This window comes from Clarias gariepinus, chromosome 5 (assembly GCF_024256425.1).
Source record: "Clarias gariepinus isolate MV-2021 ecotype Netherlands chromosome 5, CGAR_prim_01v2, whole genome shotgun sequence".
Taxonomy (NCBI): domain Eukaryota; kingdom Metazoa; phylum Chordata; class Actinopteri; order Siluriformes; family Clariidae; genus Clarias; species Clarias gariepinus.
The window spans coordinates 19,343,655-19,366,642 of NC_071104.1; the positions used below are offsets into that span (position 1 = coordinate 19,343,655).

Sequence of the window (22,988 nt, forward strand, 5' to 3'; positions counted from 1 at the left end):
GTTCGGAAGAGCCGCATGCGCAGTAAAGTTTGAATTTTGGAAGCTGCCATCAGCTGTTGTTTACGTTTGTGGAGTCTGGTTGTGAAGTGATGGCTGTGTAGTTTTATTTGTTTGTTTGTCTATTTATTTCTTATCGGACGCTTCATTTCACTATTCGAAAGGAATTGATACCGAGTCAATTCAATGGGTGCCGCGGAGAGCACCGGGACTGAGAGGGAGCCGCTGCTCGGGCCGAGCCAGGCAGAAGCGAGGGTCCAGCCGGAGACAAACAGCGGCAGGGTGTACGGGCGGAGGTGGCTTGTTTTAACCTTGTTCTCAATGCTGGCGTTTTTACAAGGCATGGTGTGGAACACATGGGGTCCCATCCAAAACTCCGCCAAGCAAGCGTTCGGCTTCTCATCCACGGACATAGCTATTTTAGTGATTTGGGGACCTGTGGGCTTCCTTCCATGGCTCCTGTTTATGTGGCTGATGGACAAAAAAGGTTAGTTTTTGTATTTGTACGCTGCCAGACCGTTTGTATTTGCTATGAGCTTAAATCAGTTTTTAGTGTTGATGTGATTTACTTGTGTTGCAAATAGTTTTCCTCGAACATTATCAGATTACAAGATTATCCTGAAAATGCTTCAGTGATTTTCGTCATCATGGGCTTGTATGTAATAATAATCGCCCAAACACTGTCTTATTATCTGTTACAGAGATATTTTTAAACTTCCGATTTTGCCATTTTTATATACACTTCATAGAAAAGGGATGTATGTACAACCCCAAAAGGCTGCTTCAAGTTCTCCTTCTGGCCCTTCTGGGTTTCTGTGTGGTGAAATATGAGTGTCAGGTTAGAATAATGTGTGTCCCAACACATTATGTGAAATAATAAAAAATTACAAAATTTCTTTATAGAATGATTAGTCTGGGGTACACGGCTAAGTACAAGGCATTAGGATAAAATCTAATGGAGAGGAAGTGAGAATGTATGGGCACATAGATGAGTTGTGAAATTAGTGAGCTTTTGTTAAGGGAATTGCAGCAGTGTTTTTAAATTAAAATAATTAATAGTTATATTTATTTTTAGTTAATTTATTAATTAATTAGTATGTTTAATTGCAGATTAGTAATTTCCTTAAACAAAATTCTAATGTAAAAGCTGTTTGCATAATTAGTACCACAAAGTGATCTTGCAAAATATTTAATTTGTGTCAAATGAAAAAAAATCTCTACAGAGACAGGTACAAAAAATGTAGACTGTATAGTTCAGAGTCCCATAGTGCATGTGTTGTATTCACTGACTGGCTTTTTAAAAAAAAAAAAATGAAATAGGGTAAATCTGGACTTATCAGACCTGCTTTTTTATTGTTTCAAAGTCAAATCTTTACACTCCCATTTAAACTGAAGCCTTTTTTCCAATAACCTCAACATCATGTGATTTTCCTATGGCCAATTCTTTGTGGTGTTCACGTGTGTTTGTGTGCATGTGTGTGGAAAAATCTCTGACTTTAACTAATAACCATAGCTATGATTTCTACTCTTTAAGTTTATTTGTTTGTTTGATTGTTTGTTTAAACAGAATGCAGTATAATACAAGGCACCACTAAACCAGCCATGGTTTTTGTTTGTTTGTTTTTTCCCAGGCATTTTTTTTTTACAGTTTCAAAGTTAATAGTTCAACACTATCTTTCCAGATTTTAATAACATTTTGAACAGTTCTTAACACAATTCCACTAAGCTCATTAGTTGTTTAATTTCCTTGATTCAGACCAATAATTTAGCCCATTTGAAAAACTGTAGCATCTTATCCACAACAACAGGATATGTCTTCTAACATGATTGTTTAAGAAATGTGAAGTTACTCACAACATCAGTTAGGGTTTAAAGAATTGTTGAAAAATATGATATATGTTTATAAGTGGTGGATCTACAAGCTACTGAATCATTTGGCACTTAGTATTTTCCCACATGTTTGTTTGTTGTTTTTTTGGCTTCATTTTCAGTTTGTTTAGTTTCTTTTTTTATACAAAACACATAGAATTAAAAGAGGGGCTACAAACCTTTTTATATATATATATATATATATATATATATATATATACAGTATATATATATATATATATACACACACACACACACAGTCGTGGCCAAAAGTTTTGAGAATTACATAAATATTGGAAATTGGAAAAGATGCTGCTTAAGTTTTTATAATAGCAATTTGCATATACTCCAGAATGTTATGAAGGGTGATCAGATGAATTGCATAGTCCTTCTTTGCCATGAAAATGAACTTAATCTAAAAAAAAAACCTTTCCACTGCATTTCATTAAAGGACCTGCTGAGATTATTTCAGTAATCGTCTTGTTAACTCAGGTAAGAATGTTGACAAGCACAAGGCTGGAGATCATTATGTCAGGCTAATTGGGTTAGAATGGCAGACTTGACATGTTAAAAGGAGGGTGATGCTTAAAATCATTGTCCTTCCATTGTTAACCATGGTGACCTGCAAAGGAACGTGTGCAGCCATCATTGCGTTGCATAAAAATGGCTTCACAGGCAAGGATATCGTGGCTACTAAGATTGCACCCAAATCAATAATTTATAGGATCATCAGGAACTTCAAGCTTCAGGGCGTCCAAGAAAGTCCTGCAAGCGCCAGGATCGTTTCCTAAAGAGGATTCAGCTGTGGGATCGGAGTGCCACCAGTGCAGAGCTTGCTCAGGAATGGCAGCAGGCAGGTGTGAGCGCATCTGCACACACAGTGAGGCAAAGACTTTTGGAAGATGGCCTGGTGTCAAGAAGGGCAGCAAAGAAGCCACTTCTCTCCAAAAAAAAAATATATATCAGGGACAGATTGATCTTCTGCAGAAAGTATGGTGAATGGACTGCTGAGGACTGAGGCAAAGTCATATTCTCAGATGAAGCCTCTTTTCGATTGTTTGGAGGATCTGAAAAAAGGCTTGTCCGGAGAAGAAAAGGTGAGCGCTACCATCAGTCCTGTGCCATGCCAACAGTAAAGGATCCTGAGATTTATGTGTGGGATTGCTTCTCATCCAAGGGAGTGGGCTCACTCACAATTTTCCCCAAAACACAGCCATGAATAAAGAATGGTACCAAAAAACAGCCTTCTACAGCAACTTCTTCCAGCAATCCAACAACAGTTTGGTGAAGAACAATGCATTTTCCAGCACGATGGAGCACCGTGCCATAAGGCAAAAGTGATAACTAAGTGGCTCGGGGACCAAGACGTTAAAATTTTGGGTCCATGGCCTGGAAACTCCCCAGATCTTAATCCCAGTGAGAACCTGTGGTCAATCCTCAAGAGGCGGACAAACAAAAACCCACTAATTCTGAAGTAGTAATAACTCCAAGTAGTGATTATGAAAGAATGGGTTGCTATCATACAGGATTTGGCCCAGAAGTTGATTGAGAGCATGCCCAGTTGAATGGTGGAGAACGTTTATTTGATTCAATTCAATTACATTTTATTTGGATAGCACTATTAATTATAGTCATTGTCGCAAAGCAGTTTTCCAGATCTGTATGACATGTGATAAAATATAATCAGAATTGTCAGATTGTCTGTGATGAGCAAGCTTAGGGAGATTTCGGCAAGTAAAGAACTCCCTGAGATGGCATTAGGAAGAAACCTTGAGAGAAACCAGACTCAACAGGCAACCCATCCTCATTTGGGTGATATCGGGTAGCAGGAATTAGTCATACTGTGTGTTGGGCAGCTGGAAGTTCAATAAAACAGGTGATGTCTTTAATGATATAATGACACAATAGTTTATTAGTGTTTGGTCAGGTTTTGGATTTTTTCCCCGAAATGCCCCGATGCTTGTGGTTCTGTGCTGTGCTTGCTCCTTTTAAACTGTATTTATATCACACTAAACACTTATCTATACCTTACTCTTTTCACATGTCAGGTCGTCAGATGATCTTTTGCAAACAACAGTAATTAAACCTTATTGCACATTTTTATGGGAATCCAATCTAAGTATGGTCAGGCAAGATCATTGTGCAAGTCACATGGCGATTACATAATCAAAAGAGAATGATTCCTTTTCGTTCCTTCTCAGTCATACATCCTTCTCAGATTTGTCAGCAACCTCTTCCCCACAAAAGTCATAAATCAACTTGACAATAGCATATGCTATTTTAAAGCTATCATAAGATATTTACAAGTAATTCTTTGTGTGATATATCCAAAAATATGTTTTTTTCAAACTATTTCAGCCTCAAGTGCTTTGTTTAAAAATGCCTGTAAAAGCTTTCATAAATTCAATTGATCGTTTGCTTTTCAGTTTAAAATAAATACATTTGACATGGAATAAAACAAGCAAACAATTGCAAAATATATTAATTAGCTAAGATCCTACTGTTCCACAACCAACATACTATATAAAGTTAATATAATAGTACCATGCCATTTTATTTTTTCAAGGTTCCCTGTAATTAGTTCAAGTCTTCTGTTCTCATGACTAAAAGCACAAGTGCAGTTGTTGAGGTTAATAATTTCTGTTGTAGCACTTCTTTTAGTACAGTCAGCTTTTTTCTGCTGTCTGCCTAGTCCCCAGTGAGGCCATGTAAATATTAGCCAGTACACACAATCTAGACTGTTTGCTCTTGCTGATGTTTGCAAACACCTCCACCGCAGTGCAGTTCACACAGACACCAGTACACACGTCATGTTTCATGGAAGACCATGAAGTTCCCTCTGCATCCTAAAAATCTCTAAGAATGCAGCAGGGATGCGACCAAAATGGAAAACGGTCCTTTATCAAGTCCTTACTACTTCTTAACCATGACGTTATCACCAGTATTTTTCTGAACTTGTCCCAAAAAATCTGTGGCAGCTTACCGGTTTCTACTGTGTGTCTGCGGCCATGTTGTTCAAGTTCTTTCTGCATTCACTCAAAATTTGCAGACATAGTGGGTACGTGGCTCATTGTGACATGGGGGTGTTGTAACCCAGCCTGCCTTCACACTAGCAACAAGACTTTCTTTGATATTAAGCTCTGGTTCAAGCTACAGTGACTAACAACATTAAAATAGTCTTCTAAATTTAATCTAAATTAATTGTGACTTAAATAAATTAAGTTAATTGTGACAGAAGGTTACTGACTCCAGCAAATGTCATGGACCTTGTGGCACTGATGTTCTCTATCAGCTTCTGTAGCTGCCTGGATTTAATTAAGATTTAATATTTTGCCCGTTACCAATTCTTACAATAATTTTAGATAAAAGTTGAACATCGATGCAGAGTAAATCAATCATGATGATAAGACATGAAGAATAAAAGAAAGGGGAAAAAAAAACCTCCTGTCTCACACTCACTCAGGGACAGAATTTTAAGACACCAGATCTATACGACATGGCCAGTTGTCACAAGTTTGTTGACACCTTACCACCAATATGTTTGTTGAACATTACATTCCAGATTTAGTCCCCCTTTGATTTCAACTAGATGCTGGAGATTAGCCATTGGGATTTGTGCTCATTTATCCACAAGAGCATTAGTGAGGTCAGGCATTCGAGTAAGAAGGCCTGGGGTGGAATCAGTGCTGAAGTTCATGCCAAAAGGGTTCAGTGGGGTTATGGTGCAGACGATTGGAGCTATTCCAAATTACCTTTCACCTAGTTGAATATGGAGCGCATTTTACGCATAGGGGCATTGTCATCCCAGGACATGTCTAGACCCTTTAATCCAGTTAAGGGTAATTGTAGCTGTATAAAGTACTGCTGATGAACAATGAAAACTAAGCAACATTTTTGAGTCTTAGTGTGGTCAGTTTTTTATAATGGCATGTTTATACAGCACACAACATCCAAAAGTTCTGTCACTGTGGAAATAAGTGCATATCAGAACATTATGTATGAAGATCACACATTAAGTCTGTTGTCTTCTACTATGTATTCATTACAGCATACAGTATACAAGATCTGCTCTGCAGAGAATTCATTGAACGTTTATGCAATATTAGTATTTACAGTACTGTGAAAAAAAATCTTGAACCTTCCCTCATTTTTTTTTTATTTTGCTTCCAACATGCAGAACCTTCTTGTATTTTTAATGTAGTCTTGGTCTTTAAACACACTGCCAATGCAGTCAAAGTATAAACTTTTAATAAGCTTTGAAGTCAATATTCTGTGTAACTACAGTTATTCTTCAACCCAACCTGAACTCTTTTGGGCAAGCCGTTTTTGTAATAGTCTTCAGGAATAGTTAATCAGGCTTTCTGAAAGACTTTGGATATTGACTTCCTTTTGTTTAATTTTCCTGTCAAGATTATGTTACACATACTGTCAATTTAGTGAAGTAAGATTACACCCTGGATTTACTGAATAATTATTTTTACTTTGCAGTTATTTGTGAGGGTCTATTATATATTTACTTTAAAAGTGTTCATAACCTTGTGACGTCAGCATTAAAATGCTTGTCATTTTTATGAATTCAGGTGAATCAACCCCTTGCAGAGTCACTGGCTGTGAATAGGTGACTTTAGTACCAGGCAAAGAAAGTAAAAGTGCTTGCTGTTAGAGTTCATCACTTACATAACATTTGAAGCCGTGTAGCTAAAAGCTGACAGCCATGTGAAGTGGTTCATCTGTGAAAGGGTTCCTGTGCAACCTGCCTGAGTAGAGCACATTCCTGCTGATGCGGCAGAAGCCAGTTTCAAACGGCAGATTGCCTCCATTCAGCTTGTACAACTTTCAAGAAAAACCTCTCTGTATCCTATTAATGCAGGGTTTCTGGATTGATTGGAACAGTTATATAATGTATATGTGCAGGGTTCAGTTCACTTCTAAACGGAAAGGAGTGAGAGAGGTCACTCCACATAATTATGAAAGTTTAAAAAAAACATTCAGAGCTCTGTAACTTACAGAACATGTTTGGAAACAACTTTTTTTTATTGTGCAGTGTGTATTGTTATTCATTTTGATCCTTTGATTACATATTTTATATCCAAGAATTTGTAGCCCAACCAAACTCAAATGTCAGCATACAGTGAAACCTCGGATTCCGAGTAATGCGGTTTGCAAGTGTTCTACAAGACCAGCAAAGATTTTTAATAAATTTTGACTTGGAAAATGGTTTGGTTTTATCGAGTACCGAGTTTTATATATCACACATGTGCTTCTTGTTTTGACGCTGAGCGTCACGTAATCACAATTGAGCCAAAAAATTTTTTCTCTTGCGCTGCGGAATTGTGGGTAAGCGTCTCCCCTGCTGGGTCTCTTACTGACATAATTAACATCCATGCACGCTGTGTACTGTCTGACCACGTGTGTGCATAAAACATATATTTACTTTGTGTCCGTATGCATGTGTACAGCCTATTTGAAAAGCAAAAGCAAGTCTCATTAGAGAGATTAAATTTTCTTTCTCTGTATCAGCCTGCTCTTTGTGTCTGTGTGCGCGCATCATTGGACCCTGTGCCACACACACACACACACACACACACACACACACACACACACACACACACACACACACACACACACACACACACACAACTCTGCTCTACATAGAAACAATGCTCTGTTGTGATTAATTTTTTTGTGAAAGTGCAGGTTAATTTGTTTTATTATTACTTTAAAGCAGTGATTCCGTTAGTGTGTCGGTCAATCGAGTGTCATTAGAGAGATTTCTTGTTTATTTTTTCGATAAAACAGTGTTTCCGTTGTGTGCATGCGTGTGTGAAAAGAGTGGAGGATGGGAAACTGTAAGGGGAGAGGAGGAGGGGCTCCTTACTTTAACTTTTCACACACGCACAAAAGGAAACACTTATTTGTCGAGATTTATTTTTACTTTTTTTTAAAGGTAAAGTGCAGGTTAATTTGTTTTATTTTTACTTTATATTTTGTTTTAATTATTTTTATGTCTTTATTTTTTGAAGCTGTGGAACGAATAATTTGAGTTTCTATTATTTCTTATGTGAAAATTCAATTTGGTTTTCAAGTGTTTTGAAATACAAGCCTGCTTCCGGAATTAATTATGCTCGTAATCCAAGGTTTCACTGTAATTTGAAACTCGAAAATATACTGCACTAATATTCTTTACTCCAAACTTGAGCCTCGGTTGACAGAAATAGTTAATTGGTGGTTCAGGAAGTGTTTAATACTAGTTAATTAACTAGGAAACATTCTTGTGTCTAGAATTTGACCGAAGACGTGTATACAAATTAAGATGTCAGACTATTCTGATCTGCCCGCTCCCGAAAACAAGCCCTAACAAATCAACTCCTTGCTATGAATGATTGTTTTCCTGATTTTGATAACCTTACAGTTATAACTTGTATTTTACTTGTCGCAAGCCTTTGTGTTCAGTTTTAACTGCATAGTCTTATATGTTGTTTAATCTTTTTTTTTTTCAGATTGTGAAGGAATTGAAACTCCCAAAGAGAAAAGTGTTAGTTTCAAGTTCCCTTAAACGTCATGATTAAGTACATGTGCACTAGGAACAGATAGAGAAAAGGCAGATTGTTCAGAGTGGAAAAACTGCTTCTGTTTTAAAATAGTTTTCTCTTTTTCTCCTAGTGCTTTGCTTCAAGTAAGTTTCATCGCTGAGGCCATACTGTATTTTTGCATATTTTTTGATTGTCATTCACATCATTGCATTCAAAACTTTTATGGCCCTGTATAAACGACTTAAATCTCTATCCCAGAACGCTTATTGTAGCTGTTTCCTGCACTTTTTGCAAAAGAGAATTTAATTTTCCGAAACTCCATCACATTTCCACAGAAATTTCTCACAAAACACTGATTCTGGATGGAATGCCAGCCCACTGCAGAGCACTATGCTGTTCATTCGCACTAAACCCATTCATTCGCACTAAAAGGAAACTCTTGCATTTAAAATGTATATATAATCTTTACAGAAATTTTTAATGTTTTTTTTGTAGTATATTCCCGCACAGTGATAAATATTTTTCTAAAAGTGACTAGTAAATAATGCAGAGATTGCAAGTTAAAATCCTGGGTGATGCTGTAGCTTCCCGCAGCTGGGAGCCTAGAGAGAGCTGACTGGCTAAGTTCTCCGGAGTGACGTCAATCGCGGCTTTAGTCATTCATGGACATACTGTGAGCTCACGCAAGTGAAAGGAGCGGAGAACGCTATCATCTAAATGTGTTACGCTTTCAATTTTGCGTGAGCAAGCAGTATGAAAAGATGTGGTCAGCTGGCATCACGTGACTTGGAAGAAACGCGTGATAGTCTTTTTCCTTCCTGTTTGTCAGCTGTAGCCTTGATTAGTAAGTGCTATATTGACAGGTGGGATTTGGCTACAACTAAATTTGAGGGAAAACCAGGAAAAATCCACCAAAAAGAATAAAAAAATTAAGAATTGACTATTTGCTTACTTATTGACTTTCTTCCGTGATATTATGTTGTTCCTGCCCCCTGTGTTTCAGGGTTGCGGGCCTCTCTCTTGCTTACTGTCTTCTTCATGGTGTTGGGCTCCGCTCTGCGCAGTGTCCCTCTCACAAACCTGCAGCTCAGACGCTGGTAAGACGCTCATTCACAACGCACCATTTCACTCCATATCTCTATCCATGGAAACCCATCTTGTAAAGGTCAAAGCAATTTTCACACCTCACCTTGAAGTGTTATATTCAATTCACTTCCAAGTAACATTCTTTTTGTGCCCCCTGGCATCTTGGTTATGATGTGGTTTGATGGTTTGTGTCATTGGGCAGATTATTGTTTTATTATTTAAGAACTTTGTACCTTCTGGAATAGCAATTTTATTTCCTGTGATGTAATGGGCTTGTAAAATTGAAGGCAAAGGACATAAAGACCATCACGATGCAGGGTACTGAATGTCTAAAGTGTTATGTATTTAAAAAAAACAAATCTAAATAAAAGGTCAAAAACGCAGTTAACAATATTCTATGAATATATATTATAAAATACATATAATTCTTTTTCAAAGGTGTTGATTAGATTTCTGCCATGGCTTTAACAGTAATTAGAGTAAGACAAAGCAAAAACAATTCATTATTTTATTTTTTTTGGGAGTTTGTTAACCCTTTTCTCACAGTAAACTGGAGTTCTGTTCTGCCTCCCTACTGGACGTCGACTACATACATTTTCATTGTAGTATAGTATACACATCAATAATTTTATTAAAGCATGTATCTCATAAGATTAATCAAGGCAGTGTTGGGTCACTGTGTGAAGAGTATCGTGACTGTGTGATCGGGTTGATGGTAACGAGAGAGGGATAATGTGAGCATTATATAATGTGAGGAAAAGCAGCAAATTATTCAAACTCTTGATTCTTTTATACGAGACATTAAGCAGTACTGCGGAGTCTGGCATCACAAATAAATTTAATGTTAAATTCGGGCATCCTACAAGAAAGGAAGAAAATTCCATTCCATTCTAGCCTCTGGTTAAAAAAAAAAAAAAAAGCGACGTACATGGTGGATGGTCCACCTAACATAAACCTAATAATAAACAAATGAAAGTGTTACCATTAAACTAATTAAAATATATAATAGTCTATCTAGGAAAGACACATTTACTTAATATTTATTGAAGGGTATCCCGTGTCGGAGCATTGTAGTAATTCCGGTAAAGTTCACTGCGCTTTGTGGTGTCAAGAAAATGAGTAAATAATTGTTTACAGCTGCTACAAAAATTTATAACACTTGTTTCTCAGACATAACAAAGGATTCAATGCAAGACACAATCCATAAAAAGTATTTAATATCATTCCCTAATGTAGAAAAACATAACATTTTTGGTAAATAAGAAAAAGATAAAAACATTTCTGGACATGCTGTTATTTAAAAGTAATCAATGTCTGCATGGGATTAACCTTTCACATTGTGTCAGCCTGGATCACTTAAACCTGTCATGGATGATTTGCCTGTTACGGCACACCCCATCGTGTTTTATTCCTTTGTTATTAAGTAGTGTACATGAAAGAAACATACCGTAGGAAACTTTAGGAGTAACTAAAAAGCAGTGACATTGGAAACACTTTAATTAAGACCTACAGTTTTTAGACACAAAGCATTTTAAGACAAACACACGACATGCCTTAGTGGTTAAGCTCAACTGTGGTAGACCTGGTAAAGGGAACTATCTGCCAGTTCCCACGTTTCCACTAGTGTGTACTTTGTAGCTATTTGCGAGCAGTAATATGCAATACTGTTTAGGAACTTCATTAGCCCTAAATGCTAAATGTTTCTTATGGCATCTTTGAATTGGCTTATTTAATATACTGTAAAGCCACAGACATCACACAATTTTTGTGTAATTGTTTGTGTAATATGTTGTATTCGGATTTCAGGGTTTATTGAAGTATTGTATGTCTTACTGAATTACTAGTACTACAGACTTCTGAAATCAATGTGGATTGAATTTTATATGCATATAGCTGCCTTTGTTCTTTATGCATTTTTAGATTAAGAACGCTCTGTGGCGCTGAAGGAAGTACCCCTGCTGTTTTAATCTGATAGTGTTCAGTTAGTCTTTTTCATGACCATATTAAAAAGTACTTGAAGCTGATGAAGCTTGACACTTATTGCTATTACAGGAAATTCTTATTTATTATTCATAATAATAATAATTTTCTCCTGTAAGCGCCCCTGTATGTGTTTGTCTTTGACAGTCTTAATGTGCATGACAATGCTGCTCTCTGCATTAAAATACACTGCCCAGGCAAAAAGTCACCGTTGGATATAAATAAGGAAATACATACAGTACAGTAGGAGCCTTTAATTGGAAAATTATTGTAGTAAGTTATATGTTTCATCTGGTATTAATTCTTTTAATCTTAATCATGGCAGTGAGTAACTTCTCATTACTTAAACAACCATGTTGTAAGGTGCGTTCCGTGGATGTGGAATTTATGTTGCTGTGTTCTATGAAGGGTAAAATTATTGGCCTGCATCCTGAAAAAAATCAACAACTAAGGGGTCTGTGGACTAATCAGCTGTGGGCCTTGCTTGTGGCTTTAGATTTATCTACAGAGCATAACCTTTGGAGTTTGGAGCAATGAAATGAGGGCAAATAGTCCAGATGGAGATGGTGTGATGGGCATGTCAGGTTAAGAAGGGAAGCAAATAAAGCGATGCACTCATCATGCATAGTGCCCCAGTGTAGAAGCCTTTGGAGTCAGTGTTACATCTGGGATTGCTTCAGTTGGACAGGTGTAGACTCTGCATTGTTATGTTGCAGTAAGATTAAGTCAGCTGACTACCTGAATGTACTTTGGATTTTTTCTTCTCCTATGGTGCGGCCATGTTTCAGGACAACAATGCCATGATTCAACTTGTGACTGATTGATTTTATAAGCATGAGAAATCATTTTCACATATAAATTGTTCACCCCAAAATCCTGGACCTAACCCCATGTGTGCTGCATGTGCTGGAAAAAAAACTTTGTGGAGTAGTTCACCTCTGATGTCAATGCAAGATCTTAGATTGTACATGAGAAAAGAGTTTGTTACAGAAAAGAATTTGTGTAACAAGAGCTTCGAAGCTTTTTCTGTCCCGACAAACATTGATTTTAATAATAATGTGAGTAGCAGGTGGCAAGTAATAAATTGTGACAGAATATCATCTTTCTCAGTCAGACACAGTGCAGACTTTTCGTTCTTGATTTGTTGTGTTGTCACGACCATTGATTGACCGCATGAGTTAATGCTATCAATGAGTGTTTTGAGGTGCACACAGATATTGCTGTTATATTTGCTGATATTATTCATCATTCTACATTGTTTTGTATGAACGTTTTTGCTGTGGCAAATAAAATGATTGTTTGATGTTTGTGTTAGGCTTTTTGATTCACACCCAGCAGTGGTGTTACAATGCCTGCATTGCATAAGGTGTGATTTCGCCCTATGTTGCGAATTTATTTAGTGCATTTCTAAGTCTATGATTGCCTGCTTGCTTATTTAGATCTAAGTAGAGGTGTTGAAACAATGTGTTTAGTGAACTGGGTGTTGGAGAACTATGTTACTAAAGCTGCTAAGTCTCTGTATTGCTAATGAAAATTTAAATGGAAAAAAAATGACAGAAAAGAAGACAGAAATTCTTTCGCCCGCCAATAGGTGTCAGCACTCGCATTGAGAGTGAGCAGATAGAGAAGCGGTTCATTCTTAACCAGTGCTGCCCTGTGCTCAACTCAAAAGCAGTAGATATATCTGTATCGAGAGCCTTGCTGAAGAGGACCGATACCCGTTGTAGCCAATTTAGACAGGATGTGCTCTTTTTGTTTTTCTTAATCCACGTAGCACAGGGTCTAATGTCAGTTTCAACAATACGCTGTCTGTAAGTATTAGATCAGTTAAGGCAAGCACTTGGAAAAGAATAGCCATGGATATTGGTGGCAGATGTCAGCGCCTGCTCTTCAGAGAGAGGAATGTATATATAAGATGCATGTAATGTTTGGTGAACCCATTTTCATGGAATTCTCCTGGGTTGGCCTGGGATTTCACAGATGGATTTTAATCTGAGACAGATTGTTTTGTGTGTGTGTGTGTGTGTGTGTGTGTGTGTGTGTGTGTGCGCGCGTGTGTGCGCGCGTGTGTGTGTGTGTGTGTGTGTGTGTGTGTGCGCGCGTGTGTGTGTACTGAATACCTTCTTTTCTTTTCAGAGAAATCCTTTGCTCTCTCTGTCTTGCCTGTAGAGAAAACACTCGAGTCTGAGCCTGTGCTGCCAATCCATGAGAAAATCTATTACTGCTGTGGTTGCTGATTGGGAATGCCAGTGATTGCTCTCAAATCAAAGCAGATTGCAATGGTTACAACAAATGTATGCAAATAGCAAGCACAGCCTCTGATTAACAAGTGCAGAGTGATGTAGTTGAATTGCTGATTATTTTGGCCTTAACCATATTGTCATACCACCTTGCCCACCATTATATCTAGTACTGTTGTAAGTTTTAAAAATTCCCCCATTAGCCAGTCATGTCTGAAGTGTTCTATTTACCTGTTTAAGGAATAAGAGACAACATATCTGTTATCTGTAAATAATAGAGGGATGTGGTGCAGGCCAGCTAGCGTTACCACCCAGAAATGTAATATTGTCCAATAACTGCATATCCCAAAGTGTTTTATACCTAAAAACACTACTTTGTTAACTGTTCCTTTTTTTTTTTTTTATTGAAGGTCAACATACTGTACACATATTATCTATTTCTAGGTAAAGGTGATTCCATGCTTTTGTAGGAAAAATAAATAAATTCAACCAATCAGAATGAGAAATTTAATATTTCTGAAAAATACACAGACTATTAATTGATTTATTTTCAGCTTTTACCTTTACAGAAAGTGATATGAACAATTAGAACAACCAGTCATTCATATTAACTCTTCTGGTGAAACAGGCTTTTTCTCAGTAGGGGACAATTAGGTAGAATTAGAGTGCACTAATGGACACGTTCCACCCAAAAGCAGTTTAATCCGCGTGCACAGAGACTCCCTTTGCCACTGCTTATCGTTATTTATCAAGTTAATAATCTCTGTCTTAATTGCTGCGCTCCCTCTGCACTCAGACTTTCTCCCGCGTACACTCCGGCTCACACACACGCGTACACACTTGTCCCTCGCCACAGTGCTGTAGCAGAACTTGCACACTAGCGCGTCAGCTGATCTCGATGACAGATCACACAGTGTGGCTTGAGGTCACATGGAGAATTTGTTTAATGCTGTAATTGAAATGAAAGTGACTCAGCTCAGTGAATGGAAGTCTCTGGTTAGTGCATTAATCCTGAAGGTTATGTTTGCCATCGTTATCTTCTAGTTTAGGGACAAATTTAGCATAACTTTAGCTAAGCATTTTCAAGTATCTTTCTGCTGATTTATCTGTATTCAGAGGAAGGTCGGTTTCTGTTCAACTTTAACTCCAAACCTTTCCATTCCTCATATTGATTATATGGGATTGAGTGTTTTAACATGATAAGACTTATCATGAACACACACATAAAAAAAAAAAAACATCATGGTAACACACGGTCAAATATTAGAGCACAAAAAAGACCCTCAACAGAGGAAAATGAAGGGGTAGATGAGTGTTGTTGAGTAGATCAGTGCTGTTATCGATTGGACTTGCCTTTGTGTACAGCTAGGGATTAGGAGATAGAAACTAGGTCTGGTGATTGACACCTGACTGTAGTATAGCTGGAGTGCTGGCTGACCATATGAAGTCAAATCTCATGGGTGCAGGTATCTGCCAAAGTTTGTTCTACACTTTTTATTTCATCTGCTTTAAAACGGTTTATGTGAAGAGAAACAGCAGTGAAATTGCTGGGAAAAAAAATTACTAACATTGTTTGACTTTATATAAACTCTTGCAACAAAGTTGAAGGCACACAATCGTATATGATCTCATTGTATCCTACAGCTTTAAGATTGTCCTTCACTGCATTTAAGGAGTTCATGAAAACATGGTTTGCCAACCATGGTCTTGCAGTGACCCAAGCCATAACCTAGACTGAGCATAAAAACAGGAATACTAACTGGACCTCAGGCCTCTCTTGAGGCTGAAATGCCAAATCCCCACAGCCACGCTCCAACATCTAACAGAAAGCTTTCCTAGAAGTGTTGAAGTTGTTATTATTATCACAAAGAAAGATCAGCTTTCAAATAGGATGCTCAACAAGGACATATTGGAGTGACTGTCTGAAATCCACAACCTTTCTCCAATTGTTTAATGTTCCGTTTATCATTAGTGAAACAAATAATTTAATTTCTAATACTAGTTGTAAACATTTGCTCTTTCTTCAGTATATTCGGACAAAGCCTTGGATGCGGTATGAACTCATTCCAGGGCACAAACACACATGTCCATACACACAATTATTATCTATGAGCAATTTAAAACCACTGATCAGCCTACTTGGCATTTCTTCGGATTATGGGAGGAAGTTCAACAAGCGTGGGACGAACATGCAACTAATTTTGCAATTATGCTACTAAATAACATGAAGCTATGCTAATATGAGTTAGCATATTATTATTATTATTGATTATTTACTGTGTTTTCCTTTTACATAGACCCAGATTGTCCACATCAGCTTATGTGAAGTGGTTATACATTATCTCAGACATCTGATTGATACTGTTAGGACACAAACCATTTAAATGTCTTGCTCTGTAACATATTGTTCATTCCCTTCTTAGCTTCAGATTGTGATTGTTTACGTATCAGCTGTAGCAGATGGAAAGAGATTTGGTGCTGCTCTCTGTGGTGGCTCTCACACTGTGCACTGGGGACAATGGCCCAGTTTAGTTAGAAACACAAAACCACCAGGAAGCTCCCAACAGAGGCTTTCTTTTCTTCAATCTACCACACAGAGGAAAAAACATCAAGTACATGTCTGATGCAGTTATTCTGACTTGCTGTCAAAGAGCAGGTTCAGAACAGAGTTGCCGTCTTTCCTGCCTGACACAATTATACAGAAATGGCAATACAAATTTAATAATGGCGTGCTGCCATTTGCTGAAATTGCACCCTTGGTCAATGTTGGTCTCTACAGGGAATTATAATAAGTAGACCCACAGCAGGATGGCTATAAAGTTCTTTATTTATGTAAACTATATTTATTACGAATGGAATTGTAATGAGTCTAATAGTTAATTTCTTTTCTATACTCAGGTTAATTCATGGTGGGCAGCTTCTTAATGGTTTAGCTGGTCCAACCCTTATGAGTGCCGGCCCTCTACTCTCCACTACATGGTTTGCTCCAGATCAAAGGGCGACAGCCACAGCTGTCGCATCATTGGTTGGCTACCTGGGAGCAGCCTGCTCCTTTCTGATTGGTCCTCTGGCTGTACCAGCACCCAATGATACCCAAATAGTGAACAGCAACATCCACTGGGACACAGAGCACGTCAGGAACAGAATAGAGTTTGTTCTCTATACAGGTACAGTTCTGTCTCTTTAAAATCCACAAATCCCTATCTATCTTTATCTATCTCTATCTATCTATCTATCTCTATCTATCTCTCTCTCTCTCTCTCTCTCTCTCTCTATATATATATATATATATATATATATATATATATATATATATATATATTCACAAACACACACAAATCCAAAGATCTCAACAGCATTAGGCTTCACCAGTACTTAAAGCAGAGGCTGCCATTGTTCTGCTTAGCTGATTCAGAAAATTAAAGTATTAAAGGAAGAAGAGAAATCTAGCTCTTAATCAGAATAAAGCACTGACTTGCTTAACTATAAAGATTCATCTCTTTGCAAAGTATGAAACAAGAACACATTTTGTTTGGTATAGAATTCAGAAGCAAATGTTCAACCGTACGCAACACTAGGCAGTGGAATGAACTCATATTTTTGACATGTTCCTCTGAGACTAAAAATATTCCAAAAAATATTCTTGTGTGAGTCCAACAGTTCTCACTGAAATAAACATCAGAGAAACTCATAATCATAGACATGCGAGGGTTCACAGAAATGCTATTGTTTAAAAATGAACTCTGATGAATCCAAATCATGGCCAAGAAAATTGTTTAATTTTTAATCATGTGGATGGAGCCCATAAAAAATAGGCAAGAAAGATCCAACAATGTAACTGAAGTCTTGGCAGGGTGTCCGCACATTAAAACCTTTTAGGTCGTAAATACGTTTTTGTTATAGACTAAATATTTTTAAGGACTTTGTATTGGAGCTTTTAAGTAGGTTTGCTATAAAGTTTATCTTCCGTAAAGCTAGTAGTAATAAAGGGAGCTACTTACTGGAGCATTAGTAGATGAAGCACTATGTTAAGAACAAAACGAAAGGAAAATAATGACATATAAATATATGTATTATTAGTCTTAGATCATGTAGAGCAGTCACCCTACTTGTCCCCATGAATTAGCTGTTACTATAGAAATGATAAAGTATTAAAACGTGTGCATTAATTTAATCCCTTTTTAATCACAGCTGACTGATGTACTTAGTACTGTCAGCTCTGATGTTACAGAAGCTTAATCAACACCTTCTGACCAGTTAGATTTGAGTATTTAATAGTGTATTGCTAAAAACACAGACATGCACACTGTGACTAGTATTGAAAAATTTCAGAACGGTGCATTACATATTGCGGATGTGACTGTTGCAGGGTTAATGAGATGATCACTTGCCTCGTTATGTGTTTCCTTACTGTGCAGGCGTATAATAAATCTTCCTATTTCCTAGTTAACTCAAGATAAATGTGCCTCTTAATGATGTTGCTTGGGACCCTTTTTCCTCATTGTGCATTTAATATCTGAGATAGCATGCTTAACCATATACATGCTTATTAACTATCCTTTTAATGGGTATATCTTCAAGTCGGATAAACATCGACGGATTATAGTGAAGGTAATGACCTGGTGACTTACCACTCTTATCTATTTTGTGTACTTGCAGAATTGGGGATGATCGCAGTCCTCTTTGCAGTTGTGCTGCTCTATTTCCCATCTAGGCCGCCAATTCCACCCAGCGTAGCAGCAGCTAGCCAGCGACTCAGCTATAGAAGCAGCATCTGCAGATTGCTGAGGTATTTGGGTATAAACATACATTCACTCATGCTATCATTTATTTATGCAACTTTAATTTCCCTAATGTAGATGTTGTTTAAAATGTCACCTATGCAAAAATACAACACCAGACACCAAGTGCGCATCTTCAGTGGTTTTAGGGTCTTTTAGTGGTTTCATTTATCTACGCAAACTATTTGTTGTTATACAAATTATATTTTAATTATATGTTTATTATTGTTATTATTATTTTATGCTTTGTTGCTCTAATTTTTTTCTTCCATTATTTGTCTCCATAATATTGTCGTATGCGTTTTCCTACAGATTTAAGGATGTATATAGTTACAACTTGAATTAAGGTTAAACAATGATTGGGGTTTGACTGCAAAATGCAGCTATGAACAGACATGTTTTTAAACAAAATTCAACATTGAGCAACTTATCCAAAAAATAAAATATAATGCATAAAAAATAAATTAATAAATTAAAAATGTTGATCACGTTACTTTTTTCTTTCACATAATCAGTGCCTGCTGGGCAAAAGATTGGCTGCTGTGTATTAACTACATTTGTTTGATGGACTCTTGGGCAATTTAAAGACAATTAAAAGGGATGTTTACAGTCTATGGACTGCTGTTACATTTCCCTCGGTAGTCATGGACTTCTATGATGTGACTTTTGTGTATTGTTTTTCTTTTTATGATCATGATTTCTTTTACAAACTAAATATATATTTTATATTTATATGTAATTATAAAATAATTTTGCATGCTTACAACAAAAATCGCAATGAAAGCAAGGTATTAGTATTAAATTGCAAATTTACATTGACACAAACACAATGGCAAGCTGGTTTATTATTTTTATAGTTTATCAAAAAACTTTAAGGTCGATTATTAGTGTTTTGCAAAATAATACCAAAATCATACTTGTATGACCACAACAATTTTGCCATTTGTGCTTTTGAACACACAGGTAGCACTTGCGTCCTGGGCAAAAATTAATTTTTTGTCACCGCCAGAATGTATTTCTCATTTATTCCAATAAAACAAATCAAATGCACCCTCCCCTTTTGAAGTAATGAGAATATTCTGGTTAAAAAAAATTCCAAAAGTTATTTCAACATTTTATTTTTGTGTTTCTTTCCTTATACAGAAGGTACATACACTGAATATAGAAATGATAAGCTCTAGTGTGAAAGTGCATGTTAGTCAAACTATGCAGATTGTTTCAAAAGCACTTTAAGTAACACCTCTACTTATTTTGAGATCTGGTTGAGATTAATGTGGGTTTTTTATTTCGGAAGAATCATCTAAGAAATGAGTTTGGTCTGGACTTAAGGGACAGAAATCTTAATGAATAGGGTCTTGTCACTTTGCCACTCACCAGCTGCTCCAGTTAGTTAATGCACATCAAAGATGTGGCTCCATCCCCATTGAGTAATTATGAAGTCTTAAGTTGGCAAGCACTATCCCTGCATGTTAAATAGATCATCATTTTGTGCACTCTCACTGGCCACATGAGTCTTCTCAGCCGACTTCTGCCTGAATGCAGTATACACAGTTTTCCACAGAGTTACTTCTCTTTTGATAGAGGTTGTTTATCAAAGCCAGGGCCAGTGTTACTGTTTACACAGTAGAGACGGCTGTTCCTTGCTCTGGGTTTGTTTGCTTCAGCTCGGCAAGAAAGGGTTGAAGGCTGCTCTGTGCAAAGAAGTGAGCATCCAACAGCACTGGCATAAGGACCATGCCGTTTTATTCTGCCATGTCAAACCACAGAGGGACACCAGATTTCCTGCTCTCAAACACAATGTATCTATAAAAGATAAAATGTAATTATAGCATACAGAACAGTTGAATACTTTCCACTTGTGTGTGTATTTTATACACAGGTCTTGACAGGTAGATGGAATTGAAATTGTACTGCTGTTTAGAGTGTAGCTGAAGAACAACATTTTATGTCATATCGGGGTAGAGCAGCAGCGACCCAAGCTTTGTAAAGTTTGTCTATATTTACCAGAGCACTACATAAGGGATTACATTTTTTTTTATCTAAGTAATCTGTGAAATTGAATTAATTTCATTTTTCAGGTTTAAATATCTTTGGAGTTTAAAATGTAACTCATTTCATTGTTCTGAATGAAATATAATTTCATACCATTTTTAGTGTGGGCTTATTGATTAGGGATACAATATTAGTTTACCTTCTTCCTGACATATTCTGTATAACATATGACAGCTAGCCGTTGCTTTGTATGCTCATTATAAATATATCTCTCACATAAAGAGCCTGGATTGCTTGCGAATTGTATCCAAATAAACTCTTGCTCTTGTAGAAGTATTGATTTTTCTGTTTCTGGAAAGTTAATGGAATGGGTTCATATGAGCGTTATGGCAGACCATCAGAGCTTCATTCACTTTTCTTCATCGAGGCCACTGCAGCACATACACAGCTCTATCGCATCTTCGTGTGGGCAGCGGTTTAGATTTGTAGCCATGCTTTAAGGTTCAGTTTGAAATAGGTTTTGTGTTGCATCTGTTTTTCTTCTCCGTATTTTCCCAAGGTTTCAACAAAATGTTAGGTGTGAAGAAGCTTAAATGAAGAAAAAAGCAGCCATTACAAATTAGATAAACAGTATGTCCGGTGAGTCTTTGTGCTGGATGTGGGAAGTATTACTGGTTTACAGAAGAGCTCACCCACTCAGGGAAATAGGAGAGGCTGTGTTTTGAGCATAAGGAGGGTGGGTGAGCCCGCATGATGATTATAATTGGGACAGGAGTGATTGAAGCATGGCCAAAAATCCAGGTGAGTGGTGCTGATTTTCTAAGGGGACCTTGAGAAACTCTTTGCCCTGGTGCTGTCATGTCGTGATTCGAGAGATTCACTTAGAAATGCTAATAGATGACATAATAATACACCCAGGGATTTTGGTTTCAGAGGATGATTACAGTCAGATCAAACTTGCAGAATGGTTTAACACGTAAATCTTAAAATTGTGATTTGTGTTTAATCAATCGGATAGAAGGACTGGATTTTATGACTTATCGGTTACTTGATTTTTGATGCATGAAAAAAAAGACGAGGCAGGTGAACCTACAGTACATAAACTAGCAAGTTTAGATATGTCTGGTGATTTTAACTAAAATTTCACAGATAGTACAAACCCTCGAAGAAATAGTGTTTAACCCTTTTTCAGTTACTACTGGTAGGTCCAGACGTAGTCCACATTCTTTTTAACTTTATACCTTTCCTGGTTTTACTAGAAGATCTTAGCTATTTTAGTTTGTGTCGAATTATTTGATTAAAGTAAAATTATAAGCTTATTTCTTTTTTATTTTCTTCTTGTTTCTAACTTATTATTGAACTGAATAAGCTAGTAGTATATTAAAATCAGAAGAAAAAAAATGTGAATCAGTGATTCATTTTGAAAAGCACAATTGCACTTTTTAAGTGACATATCTAATAACAGAAAGGCAGCTACTTAAAGAATTGAAAACTTAACAATTAACAATTAAATCGCCGATTCACAAATATGATACAAATACTACTTAAGAGACTCGGAGAGACTGAAGATAAACGTATGTCATGGAGACATGAAGCCATAGAAGACAAAGCTTTGTTGCTAAGCACTTGCTCTATTCTATAATTACTCTTGGCCAAGAGCTAGCTCTCCTGTCAGCTCGGCATAGCTGCTGTCCTGCACACATTTATCTCTCTGTCACTTGGCTGAAAGGCTGACTAGATTTTGTGTGACAGGAAAGCTGAGGAGTTGGTAACAAAATAAACACTTTGCTGTGCCTTGAGCACCTAGTTTCGGGAAAGAGTGATGCATCTACATCTGTTCTACTGCAGCTGTTATCCTGGTTTTCAATTAGGCTGTGTTAAATAAAAACAAAATTAGATTATGTTCAATATTGTCAAGAAGCACTAACCCTTAAAGACACGAGTGAATAATGAGTTACACATACATAGAGGAAGTGAATTCATGGACAGGTAGACAATGTCGACAAAGCAGAATTAAAAGCAACAAAGGCAGTAAGATTAACATACGTGACAATACTAAGTAGTTTTATATGAATTAGAAATAAGGACTGTGTTATATGTTATAACATTGCCGATTTAAAACGGATTTTATAGACAACCGGATGTACAGTACATAACCTGATATCCTAGTCTAAACCGACTCTTTTCTCTCTCCGGCTGACTTTCACAGAGAGACAATAAAGGGAAGGATTCTCATTGTCTCTAAAAAAATCATTGTTACTTGTTCAGGCTCTTGCTGCAAGGACTAATTCTACTCAACAATAATGCATTATTTTTAACTTTTAAAAGAAAACCTTTTTAAAGTTTCCTTTCACTTTCAACAGTAGGTGTACAGACCTAATTTTTATTTTAAAAATCAGCTTGTCTTGCAAAACGCTCGCATACCAAGTTACTTGCAATCCAAGGTCCCACTGTATTTGATGTAATCCAGGTATTACACATGCCCTTTTTTGTGCGCTGACTTGTGCAAC

At 36.9% G+C, this 22,988-nt stretch overlaps 1 protein-coding gene across 2 annotated transcripts in view; it reads left to right on the plus strand.

The window, feature by feature from the left end:
• Window positions 1-37: 37 nt before the first annotated feature.
• The window catches only part of slc49a4 (solute carrier family 49 member 4), a 40,477-nt gene continuing 17,526 nt past the window's right edge, over window positions 38-22,988 (plus strand). The window contains exons 1-4 of one of the 2 annotated variants that reach the window (XM_053497193.1): window positions 38-484; window positions 9,403-9,496; window positions 16,604-16,872; window positions 18,365-18,494. In XM_053497193.1, the coding sequence (XP_053353168.1) occupies window positions 184-484; window positions 9,403-9,496; window positions 16,604-16,872; window positions 18,365-18,494 (794 nt within the window). In that variant the 5' untranslated portion in view covers window positions 38-183. The remainder of the gene's footprint in view (window positions 485-9,402; window positions 9,497-16,603; window positions 16,873-18,364; window positions 18,495-22,988) is intronic. The other variant, XM_053497194.1, reaches the window with a different exon arrangement.